The sequence below is a fragment of the Papaver somniferum genome, chromosome 2 (genome assembly GCF_003573695.1).
Source record: "Papaver somniferum cultivar HN1 chromosome 2, ASM357369v1, whole genome shotgun sequence".
NCBI classification, from domain to species: domain Eukaryota; kingdom Viridiplantae; phylum Streptophyta; class Magnoliopsida; order Ranunculales; family Papaveraceae; genus Papaver; species Papaver somniferum.
Genome location: NC_039359.1, coordinates 10,697,354 through 10,718,612, shown reverse-complemented (window position 1 = coordinate 10,718,612; position 21,259 = coordinate 10,697,354). Strand labels below are relative to the sequence as shown.

At 34.4% G+C, this 21,259-nt stretch overlaps 4 protein-coding genes across 4 annotated transcripts in view; all 4 read right to left on the bottom strand.

Annotated features, from left to right (window-relative positions):
* The window catches only part of LOC113346894 (serine/threonine-protein phosphatase 4 regulatory subunit 3-like), a 9,890-nt gene extending 3,666 nt beyond the window's left edge, over positions 1-6,224 (bottom strand). Inside the window, exons 1-15 of the mRNA XM_026590444.1 lie at positions 5,671-6,224; positions 4,559-4,639; positions 4,372-4,471; positions 4,207-4,291; positions 4,050-4,099; positions 3,896-3,961; positions 3,548-3,627; positions 2,736-2,795; positions 2,132-2,231; positions 1,955-2,032; positions 1,458-1,525; positions 1,307-1,375; positions 1,144-1,221; positions 953-1,048; positions 74-144 (exon numbers count right to left, since the gene is read on the bottom strand). Of these exons, the coding sequence (XP_026446229.1) occupies positions 74-144; positions 953-1,048; positions 1,144-1,221; positions 1,307-1,375; positions 1,458-1,525; positions 1,955-2,032; positions 2,132-2,231; positions 2,736-2,795; positions 3,548-3,627; positions 3,896-3,961; positions 4,050-4,099; positions 4,207-4,291; positions 4,372-4,471; positions 4,559-4,639; positions 5,671-5,736 (1,148 nt within the window). The 5' untranslated portion in view covers positions 5,737-6,224. The remainder of the gene's footprint in view (positions 1-73; positions 145-952; positions 1,049-1,143; positions 1,222-1,306; positions 1,376-1,457; positions 1,526-1,954; positions 2,033-2,131; positions 2,232-2,735; positions 2,796-3,547; positions 3,628-3,895; positions 3,962-4,049; positions 4,100-4,206; positions 4,292-4,371; positions 4,472-4,558; positions 4,640-5,670) is intronic.
* A 7,029-nt stretch (positions 6,225-13,253) lies between these two features.
* On the bottom strand, positions 13,254-13,811 carry LOC113352958 (probable histidine kinase 2). The gene is made up of 3 exons (XM_026596698.1): positions 13,795-13,811; positions 13,487-13,673; positions 13,254-13,366 (listed from the first exon to the last, which is right to left on the bottom strand). Exons 1-3 carry the CDS (start codon positions 13,804-13,806, stop codon positions 13,314-13,316), a joined length of 252 nt encoding a protein of 83 aa, XP_026452483.1. The 5' UTR covers positions 13,807-13,811; the 3' UTR covers positions 13,254-13,313.
* Positions 13,812-13,831: 20 nt separating this feature from the next.
* LOC113350647 (histidine kinase CKI1-like) lies at positions 13,832-16,960 on the bottom strand. The gene is made up of 6 exons (XM_026594781.1): positions 16,787-16,960; positions 16,017-16,709; positions 15,548-15,923; positions 14,877-15,436; positions 13,894-14,805; positions 13,832-13,849 (listed from the first exon to the last, which is right to left on the bottom strand). Exons 1-6 carry the CDS (start codon positions 16,958-16,960, stop codon positions 13,832-13,834), a joined length of 2,733 nt encoding a protein of 910 aa, XP_026450566.1.
* A 1,189-nt stretch (positions 16,961-18,149) lies between these two features.
* LOC113346893 lies at positions 18,150-21,050 on the bottom strand. The gene is made up of 5 exons (XM_026590443.1): positions 20,124-21,050; positions 19,957-20,030; positions 19,089-19,200; positions 18,699-18,751; positions 18,150-18,494 (listed from the first exon to the last, which is right to left on the bottom strand). Exons 1-5 carry the CDS (start codon positions 20,977-20,979, stop codon positions 18,351-18,353), a joined length of 1,239 nt encoding a protein of 412 aa, XP_026446228.1. The 5' UTR covers positions 20,980-21,050; the 3' UTR covers positions 18,150-18,350.
* Between the last annotated feature and the right edge of the window lie 209 nt (positions 21,051-21,259).

Here is a 21,259-nt window from a genome sequence, read left to right as displayed (position 1 = left end):
AAAAAAAAAAAAGAGCAAAAGAAGAAGTCTTTCAGATCAAGCATATAACTGACGTGATCCACTCATGAAATACCTAAATAGTCGCAATTGGTTAACCATCTGCAAACTCTTACTTAGAACACAAAATTCCCGCAAGAAAAAAACCTGCATCACAGAAATGGTACAGAGTCAATATAACCTGAAAGGAATGGAATACTTAACATAAAAATATAATCAAATCAATTACACTGAATGGAAAACCCTGAATTAAGTACTATCTGTTGGCTTTTTATGGTTAACACAACAAATCAAGATCAGTTTAAGCTAACTTAATCTAAGCCGAATTAGTAATAAGCTGGATTGAGGTCTGATTATGGTTTAATCATGCCCTATTGATTTAGCTTAATGCCCCTATATGTATGGAAAGGCTAGAGAGACAAAAGACGAAAAATCTGATTTTATTCATCTTTTAAGCATGACAAAATACAAGTAACGGTCCAAGACATTAAACCTGGGAGAGATAAAATTATCTTTCATTTCCTTCTTCTAATCTATAGAGTGTGTAGTTAACTGTTGTATCATGTATGGAACTACTTCTAATGATGTTAAAGCTGTTAAATTTGTGTTGATCTGTATGGTGCTGATTATATGTAGAATTATTTATTTCCAACATGAGGTAGAGCTATTATCACGTGTAAGTATACACGATGATGGTCAAGGAGCTGAAATTCTAACACTATGTATTATCAATGACAAGTCCCTTCTATTGACACAGATGCCAAAATTCCAAAAACCGATGAAACAATATTACCATAAAACAAGCTTATGTGTGACTTTTTTCTTCAGTTATACAGTAAGTACCAAGTAGGAGAGTGGACAAAAATATATCTTCCTAATTTATCTTCAAATCATTTACTCAGAACTAACTGTTAATACTACAAGGACGTGTCAGGAGATACAAAGGATATCTTACCAAATTCTTTTTCGTCTCTGTGGAAGTGGTGGGTGACCTCATCTTTGCAAACAATTCCTGAATAAAAGTGTCGTGGTCTTTTAGAAAAGAAATAACCTACATGAGAATCAGGCCATTACTTGTTAGGGTACCAGACAAGATTACATAAATTAGAAAACTTAATCTTGAAGAAACGAAGTTAAGAATCTCACTGTAGCATTATTTGTATGAACGATGGAATTTAGATTTGCAGTTGTACCCTCGTCCAAAATTCTAGGCAAAATACCATCCTACGGGTGTTGAAAGTAACATTAGAATTGTATCAATCATAAATGAAAACTTGTTATGAACAACTTGTTAAGGGTTGAAACTAACCTTAATATAACCAACTCTGTATGTCTGATGAATCTTCGACAAGACTGTCGGATCCTTGATGGGAATCGCCTATAGAAAAAAATGAACATTGCTTACTAACACCTTTCAAAAACACAGCAAATAAATATGTACTAGTTGTGATATATATTACCTCCTTGTAGACCACTTGCTCTTTAAGAAAAGCCCGGTGATGCTGAATGTGAGGAAGCTCAGGATCATCTGCAGAACCCCACAACAATAAAAACTATATCTTATGTTGAAAAATTGATCTAGTATCCATTCAACATCCTCTTATGCTATCAATAAGGTGTGGCCAACAGGTTTGCTATTTAACCAATCCCAAATAGTTACAATGTAAATATAATCTACGTTCAATGCAACCACAGTTCAAATTTGTAGAATACTCTGCATTTAAATTGGTTTCAGCACTGATAAGAAAAGAAGACAAATCTAACAGAAAGGGAAGTATTCCAAACACATCTCTACAGCATAGAAACCCTCATAGTACTAAAAGGCTTGACCATGCCATAATAACATGGAATTAAGAAAATAATACTCCAATATCTGGCAGAAACTAACATAAACTAGACCTAGAGAGACCAAAACAGCAAACAATGTGGTCAGACTTGTAACAGTTCATGAACTTACATTCCAGGCATCCAATAATATCCATGATGAACTCATCTCCAAATATCTTGTCAAAAATGTGAGGATTGTTAAGTAGAACTGCAAATAATCATACACACACAGCCATTTAGCACAGATAAAAGATTGACACTCGTGAAATACATAATTAAATAAATATATAAATTCTCAAAAACTTACTGATTCCCTTTACAAGTTTGAATATCATGTGAAGACCATCTAAATTCTCCAAGTCTTCACATATTTTAAAGAGGTCAATCAGCTTCGGAAAAAAGCTTTGCTGTGTAAAAGAAGAAATGTACAAGTATATCAGTAACAACTCTAGTAGTCTACAACGTAGACAAGAACGTGAGTTCAAAAAGAGCACACAGAAGCAGTAAGGTATACCCTGAGCGATCATTAACAGATATTTTAACATTGAATATTCTTCCTAACACGGTGAAGCAATCACCTTCAGCTCAGATATGGCATCTCTATAAAATTGCTTACATCTGTTCATATTTCTTATATTTAGACCCAAATAGTGATTGTTGAGGCATTTATTACAGATCTTATATGGAAACAAATAATCGAACTTTTTGGAAGCAGTGGCTTTCCTTGCCTTCGAGAGTACAGATTACTAGCCTCACTTTTTGCACAGAAATAGACATGGACTTACTTTAAAGATCAAAACCGCGATCACCATCATCAAGAATTATTACTAAGCTATTAGACTGGAGTACTTCACCAAATGATACAAACAAATTATAATTTTTAGATAAAAAAAGGTTGATAAAAAGCATACATCGTGCAGTAGAAGTTCAGTAACCCGCATCTGATCAGAGATACTATTATCCAGCACAGTCTGCAAAAAAGATTTTAACTCTGTTAAGCAAATAATCATTTAATCCAAAAAGACTAAGTATGAAAATCAAACGAGGAAATTTTAAACAATATAGCTAGGCTGCTTACTGGATGACATGGTATAAGCACATTAGCAGATTATTCAAACTACAATGTAAACAACTAAGAAACTTTTTGGATCCAACATACAGATCAAGTCATGAAGGCAAACTATAAGCCTGAGCCAGGAAAGACATGACACAAAAAGATCCAATAGGATATCTACAGGGATAGGTTACACAAGTGATGCAACTTCTAATATGCTAAAAAAAATGAATTAGAATGAAAAAAAAAAGGTTCAGATACGAATGCTCTGTGAAGACCCTACGGCACATATAGTTGTACACCTTTACTTAATTAAGTTTTATATCCCTTTAAGCAGAAAGGAAGCGATACAATAATACAGAAAGGAACCTAAACAATTCCCAATAGCAGGTTTCCCAAACAAAAAGCTAACCTATACAGTATTAGGTACAGAAAACTTATCAGAGTGAACATTCTTGATAATTCCATACTAACAGAAAAGAAAATAAAAATGGGATACATTTGAAACAGTCGCATTTTAGTTAACTTGCAAGTTGCAATGATCATTCGATCATTACGTATCAAATCAAAAGTTTAACGAACAGGCATCCTAAGCTAAATAACACTCCACTCAGATTATCAAGCAAATGAGAAAAACAAAACACAAGGAAAAATTTCGGGATGACATACCTTTAGTATCAAGGGAAGAGTTGAGAGCTCAACAGCTGGCAAATCCCTTAACTCACTGTTAATACTATGAAATGTATCATCTGGAAAAAAAAAATTAAAAAGATAATAATATCAAACATGAAGTTCAATCCCAAGAAAACTTAGTCAACCAGAATAGATAAGAATAGTTAATAGAGAAATCAATTATGTAAAATATTGAACAAACACTATTAGGAGTTAAACACCATAACTATCATCTCTACATAAGTCCATTCATGTGGTTTTGTTACAAATACATTATAAGACTTGCTTCTCTAGCAAAAAGAGATTAATCCGCCATGGAGGCAGGACTACATCAAAAAACATTACCATTTGAATGCAATCCGCCAGATGTGTCCAGATTATCTGTCACTGGTCGAGGACCGATGTCAAGATCTACAGTAACAGGATAACGAGAAATATAAACAAAATCAGAAAGGTGATTGTTGCCATTACTCTAAATTGCTAAAATATGAATACTTACCACCAATAGAACCATACTGCATGTTTCTTCGCACATTACAGATTTGCTCCCTAAATGAAGGAGGTACATGAAGAAAGTTAGTTTGAAACACAATAAACCCACCTTAGACAAAAAAAAAAAGAAAGAAAAAAACCCTACAACAGAAGGCTGATCTCACCATATATAAGAGCACCCTGTGGGCTCTTGAAAGCTGAGGGCTAATTCTGTATTATATTCTGGATCACGCCAGGAGATGATAGTATCTGAGGAAGCCAAAACTTATATTATTAATTGGGCCAGGGTCTGCAGCAGTAAACAGAACAAGAAGGATCCAGCTCATTACCTTCTTGTCTCCGATAGATTTCATCTGCTCTGATAGGATGCGCAAGTAAAGGTTCATTATCTTCTTCATCCGAAACAAAAATTCCAAGATCTTCTGATCTCTGTGTCAACGAGCTTAAATTCAGATTAGCATATCAATTATATTCCTAACAATCAAATATAAGTTGAAGTTAAAGCATTTTACCGACCTCCAGATAATCAACACTAACATGCCCTGTTCCGCGGTCATCCCATTTGCCATCCTCATTTAAATGATAAACCTTCACACGCTGAAAATTTGGTAAAGCTTGTGTTAGGTGAATAAATTTTATCAGCACTTATAAAAAAACGACAGCACAGCCATGCTCTAAAAGTGAAACTTGCGTAAGTAAAGCAGAGAAAGCTATCAAGAGATAATACTCCAAAAACATAAGATTTACATATCTGTTTACTTGATGTGCTGGCTACACACAATTAGAGGCAAGAAGAAAGGGGAAGGTGTGATTATGAGATTTTTCGTTAAAAGGTACAACAAGATTAGAAAAAAGTTTTCTACTGCTAGTGTTCAACTGGTTTATATTCAAGTGCATAGTGAAATTGTTTCCAACTACATCTATGTATCTGTTAAACTATGTACCAACTTCATCCATCCAGATCAATTTCCAAAGCAAAAGGTAAGCGACGTAATGTAACAAAAATAGCGTAAATACAATTAGCAACCAGAAACACCATAACATCGGAAATAATAGTTTCCATGGATATCGGTACATAAATCTACAATAACACTAACTATTCAACGCATCTTTCAAAATTTTACTATTATAACAAAACCATATAATATCAAGGAGGTCATAGCTAGACCCAAGCAAGACAAAAGCACTGTGACAACTGCCACAGTTAATGGGGCTTCTCATGTTCAGCAGTTTACAACTGACTCAAGTACAACAAATAATGAAACAGTACATTATAGTGTTGCTCTATAGAAACTACCAACTACTGAGTACACAAATCTAAGCACCTCAAACTTACATGATCAGTACATAAACTCATGAGGTCAACTAATTCTCACTGAACTTACCACCATAATTCAACACCAATAACCAATAATTGCTGCCCTAATAATACAAAGTAAACACCTTTCCAACAATACAATATCTAAAAAGTTGATCTATACTCGAAACCAATCCATAAGTTTAAACTTCGAAGAAATAAACAATTACTTTTCAGTAATTCCAACTACTGAGCTTGATTCAATTCTAGGGCATCGACAAGAAAATTCAAGCAAATAAATAGAATTTGGGATTTCTTTATTTTCACTAACCTGCATAGAGCTCTCAGACGAAGAAGACGATGAAGAAGAAGAATCAGTTTTTCCTGGTGTGCCCATCGCTAATTATTGGGGGAAAATCAAAAATTGAGAGGTGGGGAAGTAGTGTAAAAGAGAATAATTTAGTTTCGTTTGGGGTTGGAAATAGTAGATAAAGGAATGAAATTTGGGGGAATTTGGATGTATTGGGGATGATGAATTGAAAACCCTAAACCGCCATTAACGAACGATATGAGAGAGAAATTCCCACACTTATTTTTCTTTCTTCGTCTTCTGTTGTTGTCCTTCCGAGTTTTGCCCCCTCAGTCTCTCTCTCCTTCTACAACTTCGGGGAATTATACAATGATTCGCCGAAAACCCAAAATAGCCCTTGGATTTTTCTGTTATTACTTAACAAATGTGTATGAGCATGACTGTGACTTTGACTAAATGGATATTTGTAAAAATAATCATCGTAGCATGTTGGCAACGAGGAGGAGGATTGCGTCACAAAAAGATCTTGAAATCATTATGAAATTTGGTTCCTAACCAAAGTACTGACTTTTCAACATAAATGATAGGACTGATTCTCGTAGGTTAACTCTTTAAGGTTCTTCGTATTTAACTTTGAAGTTGAGTGACATGTCAAACTGAATGGAAGCCAAGTTTTATGGTTTAAGTTTGTTGTGACTGATTACTTGCCCAATTTTGCGCCAAATTATTTGGCGCAAAGATTGGAGTCCATAGATGATGGATGTGTTAATTTGATGGCTCAGAAGCATTAAGTAAAATTTCTCTATTCCAAAAGTAAACTTTAAAGGTGTTGTTTCCAGATCTTTTTAAAATTTCGAGAAGAAAAGATGATGTGTTGAGAGATATGGTGTCTGTGAAAGGTGTATGGGATCTGAATTTTGCTAGAAGCCTTAAAGAGAATGAAGTTGCGGAAATTCTTTCAAAATTAATAAATGATGCGGTGGATAGAGGACAGCTTTCTGGTTTCCAAGTGGTTGAACATGGCTCTATAATATATCATCTTCAATTTGCGTATGATACTTTGATCTCCATAAATGTGACAGTTGAGGAAGTTAAACGTTTATTCATCATTTTGGCCGTTTTTGAAACCATTACGGGATTGAAGCTGAACTTAAATAAGAGTACTGTGATCAATGTGGGAGCTGAAGAGGTGATTGACGATCTTGCTAGAGAATTAGGATGTAAGACTGAGAAGCTTCATTTCACTTACCTTGTTAGCCAATTGGAGCTCATTGGCGTAGCACTACTGTATAGGATCATGTTTTGCTTAGAATGGAACAAAAGTTGGCTTCATGGAAGAAAAGAAAACTCAATAAAGCAGGTAGGTTAATTCTTATTAAGAGTTGTTTAGCGAGTTTACCAATTTATTATATTTCACTTTTTCATCTCCCGGTGAGTGTGGAAAAGAGAATGATTAAGATTATGCGTAATTTTTTTATGGGGTGCGGTGGAGGGTAGAAGGAAATTTGTGTGGGTTTTTTGGAAGAAACTTTGTGTGCCGAAGGTGAACGGGGGTCTAGGTGTGAAGAATCCGAGGAAAACAAATCAATCTTTGTTAATCAAGTGGACTTGGAGATTTTCAAAGACAAAAAATAGCCTTTGGAGGAAAATAATGAATGAAAAATTCTCTCATAATTCTAATCTTCTTGTTCCTGACGTGGATAATACTTCTCAAGGTATGAGCCTTTGGAAGAATGTCCTTAAGATGATGTCAAAAGTTCAAGGCATGGCGACCTTTAGAATGAGAACGGGATTCGTTTTTGGAAGGACCATTGGCTTGATAGGGGAACTTTACAGGATCTTTTCTCCGGTAGTGTTCAAGGCAGCAAGGATGAAGAATGATACAATCTCGGACATGACAGTGAATGGAGAATGGGTTTATGATTTCAAAAGGCCTTTAAATTCGAATGAACAATTAGAGTAGGACTTACTAAAACGTGATTTACATCAAGTCCCTGTTCTGGTGGATGAGGATGATAAAATGGAGATTATGGAGAATTTTAGCACCTAAAAATGCTATGAGCAACTCACATGCGATTTGGACGAGTGCAGTTTTAACAAATTTCTATGGAAAGCTCGTATTCCCAACAAAGTAAGCTTTATTTTATGAGCAACTTTTCATAATTCTCTTCCAACTAGGGATATGCTAAGTCATCGTGGAGTTAACATAGACAGTGATCAATGCGTATTTTTCAATGACGCTAGGGAGTCATCAAATCATATGTTCATTCATTGCACATATTCTTCTGAGGTTTGGAAATACTTCATTGCTGCCTTCAGAATCGCTTGGCCTATTCCAAGCACTTTACTCCAATTATTTGAAGCATGAGACATCAACGTTTTGCGAGGCAAAGGTAGAGATGTCTGACAAATTTTACACTTTGCTATTTGTTGGGTTTTGTGGAAGTATAGGACTGGAAGGGTTTTTGGAGGTCGACATAAGTGCTTGCAAGAAAATATAGATTTGGTGAAGCAATTGGTAGTTTTATGGTCTTGCGACAATGATACTTTCAAATATGTCGATCCTAGTTTAATTTGGAGTAATTGAGAAACTTTAATGTGTATGTAATCTCTTTGTATTGATCTTGGTTTAATCCTTGGTTCTCTTTTCTTTTTAATATAACCTTCTCCTTTGAAAAAAAAAACTTCGCGTTTAAGCATATGTTTGACCTGTAACATAAATATACATATTAGATCATGATTTTCACCTGAAATTTTGAATATTGGATCTTGAATGATCGTAAGGGTTAGCCTTAGGAAACAAAATTTACAGCCAAAAGGAATTTTAGAGAACTTATTCTCGTACTTGATGTTAGTTTTAATCTTCGAGCTCCTAATAGTTTTCAACCTCGTATGTGTAATTTTAAGTTGTTATGTACATGGAGTATATGATAACTTTTCATGGACATCGTAAGTTCTCATGTATGGATCTATTGATGGTTCTTTGTAGTTGAAATAAAAAGAAATTTGACGCATTCTCATGTCGTAATTTATACCATAGTTAATAATGCTACTGAAGATTAAGAATGTGAAATATTAATTTGTTTCATAACATAAAATTTCAGCACGTAAATACCATATACTTCATTTTCTTTTTATTTTTGTTTTCTGTGTTTCACTATGTTATATAAGAAAACCTTAAATTAACTAATTACAAGCTCCCCATGATTTCATGAGGAGCATTAACGGAGGGGAGTTTACAAGAGTTCTTGATAAACTATTAAGTAAAGAATTTTGGGTCTTTTTCCTTCCTCATATGGGAATCACCAGAAATAATAAAAATTCTAACTAAGTAAATTGCTACATAATTTTCGGTTATGAGGATCAATCTAAAATTATCCGGTTTCAGCTACATCTTTCATGATTCCACCTTGAATGTTCTTATGGCATCTTCACGTGAATCTTTTTTGCATATGTTGTTCATACAGTGTTTCCAACCTTCTCAAAATGTCATTATCGTCAAACTCAAAATCAAATTTTTTATATTGTTTAACCTTGCAGCTTATTTGATAGTTTCATGAGCCACATCCTCTGCCATTATTTTTAGATTTGTTGACCTTCCTGGGAAACCTTTTGTTCCCGAACAAGTACATGCAAAACTAGTTGCTAGTGTCTTGTTGCTTGTTTTAGCTCTATGGGTTCCTGAAAAGTAAATACATTAATTGTTGCAGACACGGAAATAAGGTAGAAGGTCTTTATCCCATATATCAACCTACAATCTATGAGATTTCATATAAAGATCAGAAAGGAAAAGAAAAAAAAACGTTATTGTTGACGCTACAACAACTTGTAAGGAAATGGAAAATCTTATTAGCAGTTTGAGTAACACATAAACAATATGTTAAAGGCCACATCACACATGACTTTTAGAGGAACCGACACATAAAATCTCGTGTTAAACTTGCTAAACAACCCATAGGTTCAACCGGTCATGGAAATTATTTTTGGTCTTGAAGACACAACTTGGAGAAAAATTAAAATTTTCACATACCTTGTTAGAAAACACACATGCCATGAACAGGTGATAGAGAGTTTCTTATCTATTCATGTATGCACTATAGTTTGACTAATATAGTGCAAAATACTGACAATTTTAACACTAGTATAAAGAATTACATGAACACGTTTCTACATGAAAAGCTGGATATTAGGAGTCATGATGTCCAAGTTACATATTTTTCGGCGGTCAATTATGAATTCAGGATTTATGTTTTCTTCTTCCTCAAAAAGAGACTCCACAAAGGAATTACCATGCTTATCTTTTTCTAAAAAATTAGGACTTAACATTTTTGATGGAATCACTAGCTTTTCCATCAAACCACGTATCACTTTTTCTACAACACCAGTTGTCGGAAGTTGTAAACAACTGATGAACAAAAACAATATCTATTATACAAACCGATGTTTTACAACGAGGAAAGTTGGCCTTAGGTATCCATGGGTCTTCGCATATATTAATTTTTTTTATTGTTTTGAATATTTATAAGTTATGGTTTCACTACCTAAAATTTCTTTCATCAACCAAAAATCTTCTTTTTTGAGGTAACTGTTGAATTACGGTGTCATTTTCTATATTTTTAGGTCCCATCCAAGAGGTCTATAAAGATTTTTTCTCCAAAAGGCTCCGGTCAATTTTAGTTGGCATCAGATTGTTAAAAAAATCATGAAGCCTACCCCCCTTAAGTGTCTACATTTGGATATAAAGTCCCATGATATCAAAAAAAAATAATACCTTGAATACTTTCAATATGTTTACAACCGAAGAAATTTCTTTCAATTATCTATTTCGATCTCACACGTTCTTTTGGGAAATTAAATCAATTCACTTGAAATGTACAACATAAGATTGAACAAAGTCAATAAAAATAATGATACTAGACACATCCAGTGTGGTTACTCTTTAGCTGATATGATCGAGAATTCGCTGGAAATTCTGATTTTGACAATCGAGACGAAATTTGTCCAGAAATCTCAGTTGACTCGGCCATATTATGACCGAAAATCTCGATTGAAGTTTATTTTTCCTTTGTTTCCAGTTTGAAACCTGTATGGATGTTGGGTTTTCAACTATTTTGGATGAAGACTTATTTTTTGGCAAACAAATTTGGTTGTATTTCATTATATCCATACACAACTTAACATGTGAAAAGTGTTTAATATACATATTATAAATATAAAACTCAAAGGAAAAAAACCAGTAGTTACTAAGAAATTTCACATAGAATCTCTCTAGATAAAACTATCTCAGTGTCGGTCCCGACCAATACGGACAGATTGTTGGAATTAACTACAGTGAAAATACCGTATTCATCCCGAAGAGGAATCCAATGGCTTTTAGCAGCGTTTGTAGCATTGGAATTACAAAAAGTTAAAGTGGGTCACTTTCTCTCTCGGTCTGTATTTTCACATGACTTTCTCCCGGCAAATCCAGCATTTTCCTAATGAGTACTTTAGCCTTCTAACCAGCAAGTCTTGATTTGACTTTGTCAATAATGGGACAAACGGATTTTATCTTACCTTTGTTAGTGAATTTTCAAGAACCAGTCTACTTCATTTAAGTCCCAAAGGTTTCCCGGTGGATTTTTCTTTTAGATTCTTAATTGCTCTTGATCTGTGTGTTGACTTTAAGAACGCTCAGTTGGAATCATGATATATCCTAAAACAACAAAGAGATTTTAGTGTTTTATGGCTAATATATATATATTTTTTTTTTGCCTCAAAGCACTTTCAAAACATATTTATAGTCGTATGTTTAGGGTATTTTGTATTTCCTCCCCTATAAAGATCGCTAATTTGCATTACTTGTCCTACAGAAAATTAATTTGCGATACCTCACCTCGTTACCTTTTCCATTCAATTTCAGTTAGTTGACTCAGCAATGATGTACACGTGGCAAATATAAAAAATACATTGATGAATTTTCCAAACTACCCTCATCTTCTTTGTTAGTAATTGCAATATATAAGCACAAGGGTATTTTAGGTTGCTAGTTGAAAAATATTTTTATCCTTGCCATGCGTGCACTATTGCTGAGTCCGCTAATAAGAATTTGATGGTGACATAAAAAAAATGCATGAAAAAGTAACGACGTTGGGTATCTCTAATTACATTTTTTTTTCTCCCCCAATTAAATTATTTTAGACGGGAGGATTTTTGTTTGGTAAAGACTTTGAAAAATAATTTTTGTTCAAATAACTTCCAACATTCCCGAATTTGTAAAAGTCGGAGAAGAGGAGGTTTTACAAACCGCAAAAGCAACAGCTATGCTCCCATCTTATTTTCGTTTCATTTTTTATTTTATTTTATTTTACTATGTATCATTTTATTCATTAAAAAAATATTATTTTTCATTTTGAAACTATATTTGATATACCATTTTAACGAAAATTTCGTTAATAAAATAATACGAGCAAAATATTAAGACAGTTATTCGATTTTAGTTTGATTTTCTAATTGTAAATTAAAATTATATATAATTAAAAGTTGTTAAAGAAAATAATAAACTGTTATTATCACTAAGAGACTAAAGAACTGTTTAGCCACCCATGATGCTAATGTTAGAGTCCGTAGTATTCTATATTATAGAATGAAGATTAATATTCAGAGGGTTGTTGGAGTTCAGCTTGTTGCTAGGCTTCCAACTAGTTTCTTGTAAAACATTTTTCTTATATTTTACCAAATATTCAACTGTTTATTTTATAGCACATCACGATAACGCACAGTAAAAAGGTATCTTTTCATCACAGTCACTGCAGTACCAAACTTAGCCTAAGCATAAAAACACTAATCTCCTTCGGTATTTTTCCGTGTTAATCTGATTCTATATTGAGAATATGAGCTTTCTTGAACAACATCGCATCCCTTGTCATAAATACTAAAAATTAAACACAAATATCAACAACAAAACTTCACCAAATTCTTATACATTCTAGACGCTCGCAAAAATTAAGATACAAGAAATAAATCACAAGAGCTGCCATAAATATTATTGCTCCGGAATCCGGATAACATTTTGTATAAAAGCTAGATTTAGAAAAAGAAAAATGAAAACCAGTGTGAAGAACATGACTTTTCAAATCTAAGAGTAGAATGTACATCTAGTATCAGATTAGATGACATTAGATAAAAGGACACAGGTGACAAGAATGAAATCAAGGATGATACTAATAAATAGTACTCGTGTTTTGGAGGATTGAATTTCCGTGGAGTGGATGATGTCCTCGTGTTATTTCTATAAATTCTTGTTTGGTCGGTCACACGTTCCTGCGGTTTCAAAATCAGGGCAGTCATAATGTGGTCCCAAATCTTTACACCCCTTTTCACTATGCACAAGGGGTCCAAAAAAACGCAACAATTTTCTTCACATTCCATTTGCACTACTATAATCATTCTTAACAACCTTAATAACACCTTAATATGATGTGATTAAGCTTGATAGTTGATGAAAACCAAAAAAAAAAGAATTTTGCACATTGATCCCATCAAACGTTTCCCAACTGTTTCCTAGCTATAATGAATTAGGCATAATTACGGCAATTTTTATTATCCCTATGTTACATTTTGCTCTCCCTTTAACAAAAAAACTTACCACTAGGCATGCACGAGGACGTATCGAACTGTTTGTTTTACCGGAATCCAGCTCGGCTTTTGCTCCATTCTCTCGTTGTCATTGTCTTGCCTGGCGGAAAAAGAAACATAAAACTTTGTTAGGTTGAAAAAACAAATGAAATTATTATAATTTAATTGTATAAGAAACCAACAAAAAGGAAATAACAATAAATCAAGATGAAAAGATCACCGTCGATGGAACGAAATGCCTCTACCAACTTTTCTTCGTTTAGTGGTTTGGTAATATGAAAATCCATTACAGGTTCATCCTCACTTGAGTCATTGGATGTTAATGCTATGATGGGGGTTTCAATATCGTAAACACGCTCTTCCATTCGTATTAGTTTTGCAGCTTCATAACCATTCATATTTGGCATCTACGTACATCCAGAGAAACAAGGAAAGAACTTGTCTTAGTTAGCGATAACTCATGTCATACAGAACTAGTTGAACGTGCTTCAAATTATATAAAAAGAAGAAGATCGAGACCGAGTTTACCTGACAGTCCATGAAAATGCAATCATAAGGAGGAGATTTAGAAGGTCCTTGTACCCTGTGATGGTCATAATCATGTAAAGACTTGCGTACTTGTTTCACCGCTTCCTCACCGCTTGCACAACACTCAACCATGGCACCAAGACGAGTAAGATTATAGAAGGAAATTTTACGCGGGAGTGTTTCGTCATCAACAAGCAAGATTTTCTTTCCACTCAGTGGTTTATCACAAAGTACTTGTTGGAGCCTTGGGGAACTTGCATTTGATCTAATATCATTATTACCTTTTCCATGTGCACTGATCATTTCAACTTGAGAAGTTTCCTCACCAAAACTTCCAAATTCTGGTAGTAGTCTTAGAATCTCATATAGACAGGATCCATGAAGCGGTTTATGTACAATGTGATCACAAAAGTCAGGCAACATACTCTTCCTAAAAGAAGAGGTCAATCCCACAACTTTGCACTGAGAATCACGCATTTCCTTGCTAAACTCAGAAACTATTGAACATACCTCTGACAAAGATTCCACGCCATCATCAATGACAATCAAAATAAATGGCGATGAATTTCCCATGCTAGTTTTCACGATAAGAGGGGATACATTAGAATTGTGAGATGTAGACTTACTCAAACGTCCAAAACTTAACTCAGACTTCCCAGAAGAGCTGAAATGGCTAAGATAATTAAAATTTCTCTTAAGCTTCTTCAAAGTAAATGGAAGTTGCTCAAAATGGTTCAATGCTGAAACTTTGATCTTTAGGTTCTGCACGAAGTTCTGAATGATTTTTGTTCTTTCATAACCATGAATCAAGAGTACAACATGCGAACATTGTTTTATGGGACTCAGATCTATTCCTGATAGTTGATGTATTGTGTTGTTTTCTCTTACTGCAGTAGTGATAGGAGAACCCAAGTTTTCACCTTTAGAAAGAAATATATTGAAGCGAAAGCATGTACCTCTTTCCCCGAGTTCCTTGTTGACAATGTTGATCTCGCCTCCCATTAGACGAACCTAGTTCACAAGTTAATTAGTTTTTGAGTATTTCTTTTGTAAAACTGATGATCTTTGATTAAAGTACATACCAGAGACTGAACGATTCCAAGTCCTAAGCCAGTGCCTCCATGGTTATGATTAACTTGAACAAAATTTTCAAAAACAGACATTTGCTTTTCTTTTGGGATACCCTTTCCTGTGTCGTCCACCTCAAATATTACTTCCAAAATTTCATTTTGTTGAACCGTATGAAGTGCATTGATGTAAGCTTCTTCTTTATTCTCGTAAAATAGGCTGGATATACAATTCCATATTCCGATCTCCCTTGGAATGTGTATTGCAGTTGTTGAACTTTGTTTCTTTACCCAAACACGAAGAATGACATGCCCTTCTATTGTAAACTTCACTGCATTACTAAGCAGGTTATTTAATATCTGTTTTAGTTTTCCACGATCACCTATAACAAGACAAGATTTCATTATTGAGCCATCACAAGGATCTAGCACTACATCTATTCCCTTTTCTACACCTTGTGGATATACAAAATTCACCGCTTCCTCGATAACTAGTCCTAGATCAAAAACTTGCTCACGAAGTTGCATCTTCCCAACTTCAATCTTAGTTGAATCAAGCACAGAGTTCACCAAATCTGAAAAGAAAACCCCAAAAAATAATACTCACAGTGAATTTCTCAAAACAGAAATTGTTAATAATTGTGATCACATATATATTACAAAAAAAAAAATATTAGAGAGCTCACCAAGAAGGTCCAATGAAGAAGCTTTCATCTGTGACAAATTATTTTTCAAGCTAGATCGAGGGGATATATCGGCAAGACATAAATCTGCAAGACCTATAATTGTTGCAATGGAACCACGAATGTCATGGCTAGCACTTGCAAAAGCCATGGTCTTGTTCATACTCCTCCTTTCAGCTTGTTGTGTTGCTTCCATTTGCTTTATAAGTGTTGCATGGAGGATCATTTCTCTCTTAGCACCTCTGCAGATTAAGACTAGAAAGAATAACGGCGACAAAAACATAGATACGACGGTGAACACCATTAACCAAAATGAAACCGGGTTATTCTGAGAAACTGGTCTTAGTAATCCATTGCGTGGAAAAGCCAATACGGATACCTACAAAACAAAAAAGATGCAAACACAAGTCATATCAACAGATTTCATCAAAGTTTACTTGCACTAATTTTTAAAACTAACTAGGAAACTTACAGATTGAATGCCGGCTATCTCAAGGGGTGCACAAAAAAACATATACCTTTCCTTGTAAATCATTATATCATTATCTCTCATTAAGTTATCAGCAGCTTGACATGAAATGTTAACAACTTCACTTGTTAAGTCGACGTCATTCTTAAATTCAAAAGAAACGGTACCATTAATGATTTGCATACTTCCATTAAGATTCCCAGAATGTGCGAGTAGAAGCCCGTCATCATATGTAGCTAGGAACAGGGTTCCTTCTAGAGTGTTTACACTTCTGATGGCATCTGCAAAATCATTCACTGATAAGCCAAGAGAAACTACTCCTCCGTTAGTACCAGCCGCTGAGAAAAACAACGGTTCTAAATTTTTTCCCCATCCGGTACCTACAAATGCATAAGAAGTATTACTATTGCTCATTGCCTCTTGAAACCAACTTGAGTTCACAAAGAATTCTTTCCCACTCGAGCTTATGGCGTCCCCATTTGGAACACCAGTGTTACTGTCTACGGGTTGAGTATACCAGTTATACGAAGTCGGAATATTGGGAGCTATCATTGTTTCAACAAATGAAGTATTCGAATACAATGCAAAAGTTTCATTTTCTTCGGTGTAATAGGAGAAGAATTGACCATCTGGTTGCATGTAAGAAATCTGTGATAAAGGAAGAACAGAGAACACGAGAAACAATTTTGGAGCAACCTACAATACAAACATCAAATCCTTATCAGACTTAATATTGTTGACGTATATATTTAAAATGCAACAGTTTTACTTACCATTGCGCTGATATCAGAGAAAGATGTCGCCGTGTCAGGGGATAAAAGATTAGCTAAACTCATCGTTGATGAATTGATAGGAATTAGAGATCCAGATATTGTTTGAACCTCCGCCAAAATTTGATTTTGCAAATAGTTAGCAACATAATCATTAAGTTCAGCTCTTTCGGACATAGTTCGATACAAAAATATTACCGCAGCAATTGGAATCAGTAACACCCAAAACCCCTGCATGATATAACCAGTATTTGTTAGTTCTTCATTATTTCTCATGCATATTTTGTGCTAAAAGATTCTCAATCGGAAATTGAAACTATGTTACAACAAGATAAACACTACAACTTCAAAAATTAACTAAAAAGTTTTAAACAGTAAACCACCAAAAATTACAAAAACACTAACAAAAATTAAATAATCCGTATGCGTTGTTGTAAAGGTCTTACAACGAATGATGAACTCAGCTTCATCGTTGCCATTAACAGTCTCTAACGGAGTTGCAACGCATAAAATGGTTCGACTATTTAGAGTATAATTATAAATATGAGAATAATTAGAGTGATTATATTAAGGTTATCTTCTTACTTAAATAAATAAGTAAACAATTATTCTTAAGTATATTCGATTATCTTGTGCATCCTAGTATATTTTTGGACATCCTTACCAAAATTATTTGTAAATTGAAAAATACTTCATAATTATACAAAATATTAAAGGTAAGAAAATATTTGCCAGTTTTTACATGGGCAAGCGAGGGAATTGAGTTAGAACACTTGCCAGTTTTTATGTGGTCGATATTTCTATCAACTTTGGCCTCTCAGCCTCGACGGACTTACAGAATTCTGATACAGTAATAATGAGATTGTAAATGTAGGATCTTAATTTGGTCATGAATTTCTGGAGAAAGTCCAGGACTGGAGTTTGTATTTTTGATCTTTGACAAACTATGCACGATTCCAAATCCAAATCAGACTTATGAATAATATAATTACGATTTTTCTAAAGAAAAAACAAAATAGTACGAGGAATTAAACAACTTGATCAGACAGCCTTGATTCAAGTAAAAAGAACAAGTACCATAGTATAAACTCCCTAATCAATTAGATGCGGCTTAGCAGATAGCAATCGATCAAAAATAACTAAAAGTAGATGCGGCTTAGCTAATGTATACTTCCCGCTGTCTTTTGAATGACTCCTCCCTTTCGCAAAAAACTTTAATATAGACTGTGGCGAGACAAACTAAAGATGTAACTACTGGATGTATGATGTAGATTCTATATGTATGTAATTACTCGATAACCCTCTTCTTTTTCAGTAAGCTAACTCTAGTATTGGGATTGTTTTTCATATTAACTTAAGAAGGGGATTCTAAGAACTGTCAATGTTTAGACCCAGGTCTGTTTGCTTGAAATACAAAAACCAGAAAGATCTCATTTCTAGACCCAGTTACATAATATATCACTGTTTAGACAACAGTGAGTACAAAAATAACCAAAGAATGTAACACAAGTACAAAATCAAGAAAATTGTCAGCGCATAATAAGGTGAAGTAGAGAGATTTTGGGGCTTAGTGTTTGTAGTCTGGGTTGTCCCTCAGCCCAAGTTGTGAGAGAACTTGGCAATAAGAATCCCAGTCTGTTCTTCGGAGATATCTAAGAATCTTCTTCCTCCTTTGCACCATTGCTACCAGCCCCTTTCTAGAATGCTTATCCTACATATTAGACAACGTAAATACCTTCTATTACATTTCTGCTACATCAGGTTTTTGAACTGAAACCCAGCAGTACAGTGAAAAATAGAGTATGAAATGAAGTTGACGACTGGCGAGATCATCTATATTGCCAAGAGGAATAGAATAATGAAGGAATGACACATCAATGGGACAACGTAAATATAGCCATAAACAGGAAGTTACCTTTTTATGTAAAACAGATGATAGATGCTTGATTTTTGTTGTCAGTTGAGCAACTGCAACAGATAGAGAAACAATCCATAATTTATAAATTAAGCTTCACGAGTAACTGTTTTTGCAGACTTTTAGTAAGGTACAAACAAGTACATCAAGGAAGTCCAACAAATGCATTTCCAGAAACTAGGTTCACAGAACAGCATAAATCTAAGTTTCACTTTTTACTTATCATGAACACCAAGAAAAACATGCACCTAAACTTACTCTACCTATCATTTGTCATCTTGGGACCAATATTTCAGGAATGTGTTACAGTTTCTAGGACTTCAGAATCACTACTTTATATAAAAATATATGAGTCACAAGAGCCACAGAGATAAAGACAAATAATATTACCTTGAACATGGGAAGATCCACAGTCCGACTCTGATATTTTAAACTCGTCCCGAACTTTCTTGAGCTCCAACTTCATCTTCTCTTCTGAAGACATGTTATCTGGATGGAAATACTGCATTCATATGCCAAAATATTGTGGATTCAGGTAATCTAATCTAAAATGGAGAATAAACCGAAGTAATTCAATATTACGAGCTCAAGCATGCACATAACTTCTGAAGTAACTGTAACCACCATTTGAGTATTACAATCACATTCTGAAGACACTGTTGAAACACGATATTTTAACTATGTCAAGTAGGAGTAATTAGTAGATTTATTTACTAGACTTTGAGTCTTACTCAGGCAATAACTTACCTCTCGTCTGAAGATTGTTAACTGGTATTTTTTGATGTTTTATGCCTGTGTCAGACACTAGTGTGTTTATCATGTCAACAGAACTCTTATCAGTAAGTTAATCAAGACCATTTGCTGACAGATTCATTCTTCGAATCTCTATTACAAAATTAACATATCTCCAGCATCACAAATTGTTTGAAGAAAAACTTCATGAGCTAAGTACTGAAGTACCCAATTCTTTCATTCTGCGAAAGCCTAACCTACATAGAATTCGGTACTGAACAGTATCCAAATCTTTCATTCCGTGAAAGACCCAACCTACCCAAAAAAATTTAGAACACACCTACAAATACAATTCTAGATTTCTGAAAGCAATTCCCACCCAATATATTTCGAGTTATGTATGAAGTCTACAAAACATCTAACACATTTCTACTAGAGTTGCCAATGCACTTCCACAGAGCCATGTATGCACAAAATCTTATCTACTGAACATACAATATAGTATAAATGAAACGCAATTACTTGCCTTTTCAACTAAAAGCTCCTTTGCAGGTCCAGTATATTGATTCCGGTATCCACCGAATATAGAAATATTATGCACTATTAAAAGAAAAGAAAAATGTTAATAACCAAAACAATCTGTGAATTGAAAAACATAAACAACTATGTAATCTCATATATACAGAGACTTACTCTGCATCCTAGATTTGTCATCAGAATCAAGCTTCAATTTCAATAAACTCTCTTTAAGACTCTTAAGTGGCAACCCTCCAACCTTATCAACAACTTGTTCTTCCATTACTCTCAATTTCTTAAGCCTCTCATTCAATCCATGTACTGTGAAGTCCTTTTTAGTAGTCTCATCTGGTCTAAGCTGTCGAAGTTTTCGACCTAATTCTTCATGAGAGTATGGATTCAAAAACTCAGTTTTCATTGCTTCCATCTCAGCTTCTGATTTTTCCTTGATTTCCTTACCACCAAAAATATCACTGGGTAATTCCGATCCTCCTCCTAACGCTGCATTAGATTGATTAGTCTCTTGGTCACTGCCCCGCTTCACGAATGATTTAAAGGAATTAGTATCGATTCCACTTAATATGTTATTATTAGGTCGAGCATTTGGTTTCTCACTGATTTTCCGAATATTTCTTAAGCTTTCACGAATTGAATTAATCGAAACGTTCCCCTGTTTATTTTCATCAGTTTTCTCAGGGACGTTTCTCTTGTAAAGATGTTGAAATGAAGTCGTTGGTTGAGGAGGAACAGAAGATCTACGACGAAATTCAGAGAGATTTTTTCTAATTTCGTCTAATTTAGGAGCAGAAGAAGGAGGAGGAGGAGGAGGAGAATCATTTAAAGTATTTCTTCGAGGCGGTGATGATGATGGTTGTTGTAGACTTTCTTTAACATCACTGAAAAGAGAGGAAGATGATGATGATGATGATGATGATGGAACCTTGTCACCATTATTATTAGACTCCGATGAGAATAACTTGATTAGCTTTGGGTTTTGGATGGGTCGAAATCTTGATCTTAGTTGCAGAGCCATTGAAGGAACGGGAGAAGAAATGGAATCTAAAACCCTAGTTCCATCCTCTTTCTTCACTTTTAATCGAGACCCGTTGGGTTGTTTTTTTTCTATTTTTTTAAGTTAAAAAGGGATTTTAATAAAGTGGCTCACTTTCAATTTCATGTTTAAGAAGTGTCACCGGTTTTTTCAGAATTTATTTAATGCCACACATTTGACCTTTTCCATCCAGTTTTTTTTTAGACATCCGTTAGTGCATAGATAGCAGTTATCCAGCTTAGTAAAAGATATATATGCCCTC

What these genes read in the sequence shown, in the direction of transcription:
- LOC113346893 (XM_026590443.1), bottom strand. Translation starts at nt 20,979, where the DNA reads ATGGCTCTGCAACTAAGATCAAGATTTCGACCCATCCAAAACCCAAAG. An exon ending in AGGAGCTTTTAGTTGAAAAG is followed by an intron (nt 19,201 to 19,956) that starts GCAAGTAATTGC and finishes ATATGAATGCAG; the next exon opens with TATTTCCATCCAGATAACAT. An exon ending in CATCTGTTTTACATAAAAAG is followed by an intron (nt 18,495 to 18,698) that starts GTAACTTCCTGT and finishes TCTAATATGTAG; the next exon opens with GATAAGCATTCTAGAAAGGG.
- LOC113350647 (XM_026594781.1), bottom strand. Translation starts at nt 16,960, where the DNA reads ATGTCCGAAAGAGCTGAACTTAATGATTATGTTGCTAACTATTTGCAA. An exon ending in AGATAGCCGGCATTCAATCT is followed by an intron (nt 15,924 to 16,016) that starts GTAAGTTTCCTA and finishes TTTGTTTTGTAG; the next exon opens with GTATCCGTATTGGCTTTTCC. An exon ending in TTGGAATCGTTCAGTCTCTG is followed by an intron (nt 14,806 to 14,876) that starts GTATGTACTTTA and finishes CTTGTGAACTAG; the next exon opens with GTTCGTCTAATGGGAGGCGA.
- LOC113352958 (XM_026596698.1), bottom strand. An exon ending in GGCATTTCGTTCCATCGACG is followed by an intron (nt 13,367 to 13,486) that starts GTGATCTTTTCA and finishes TTTTTCCGCCAG; the next exon opens with GCAAGACAATGACAACGAGA.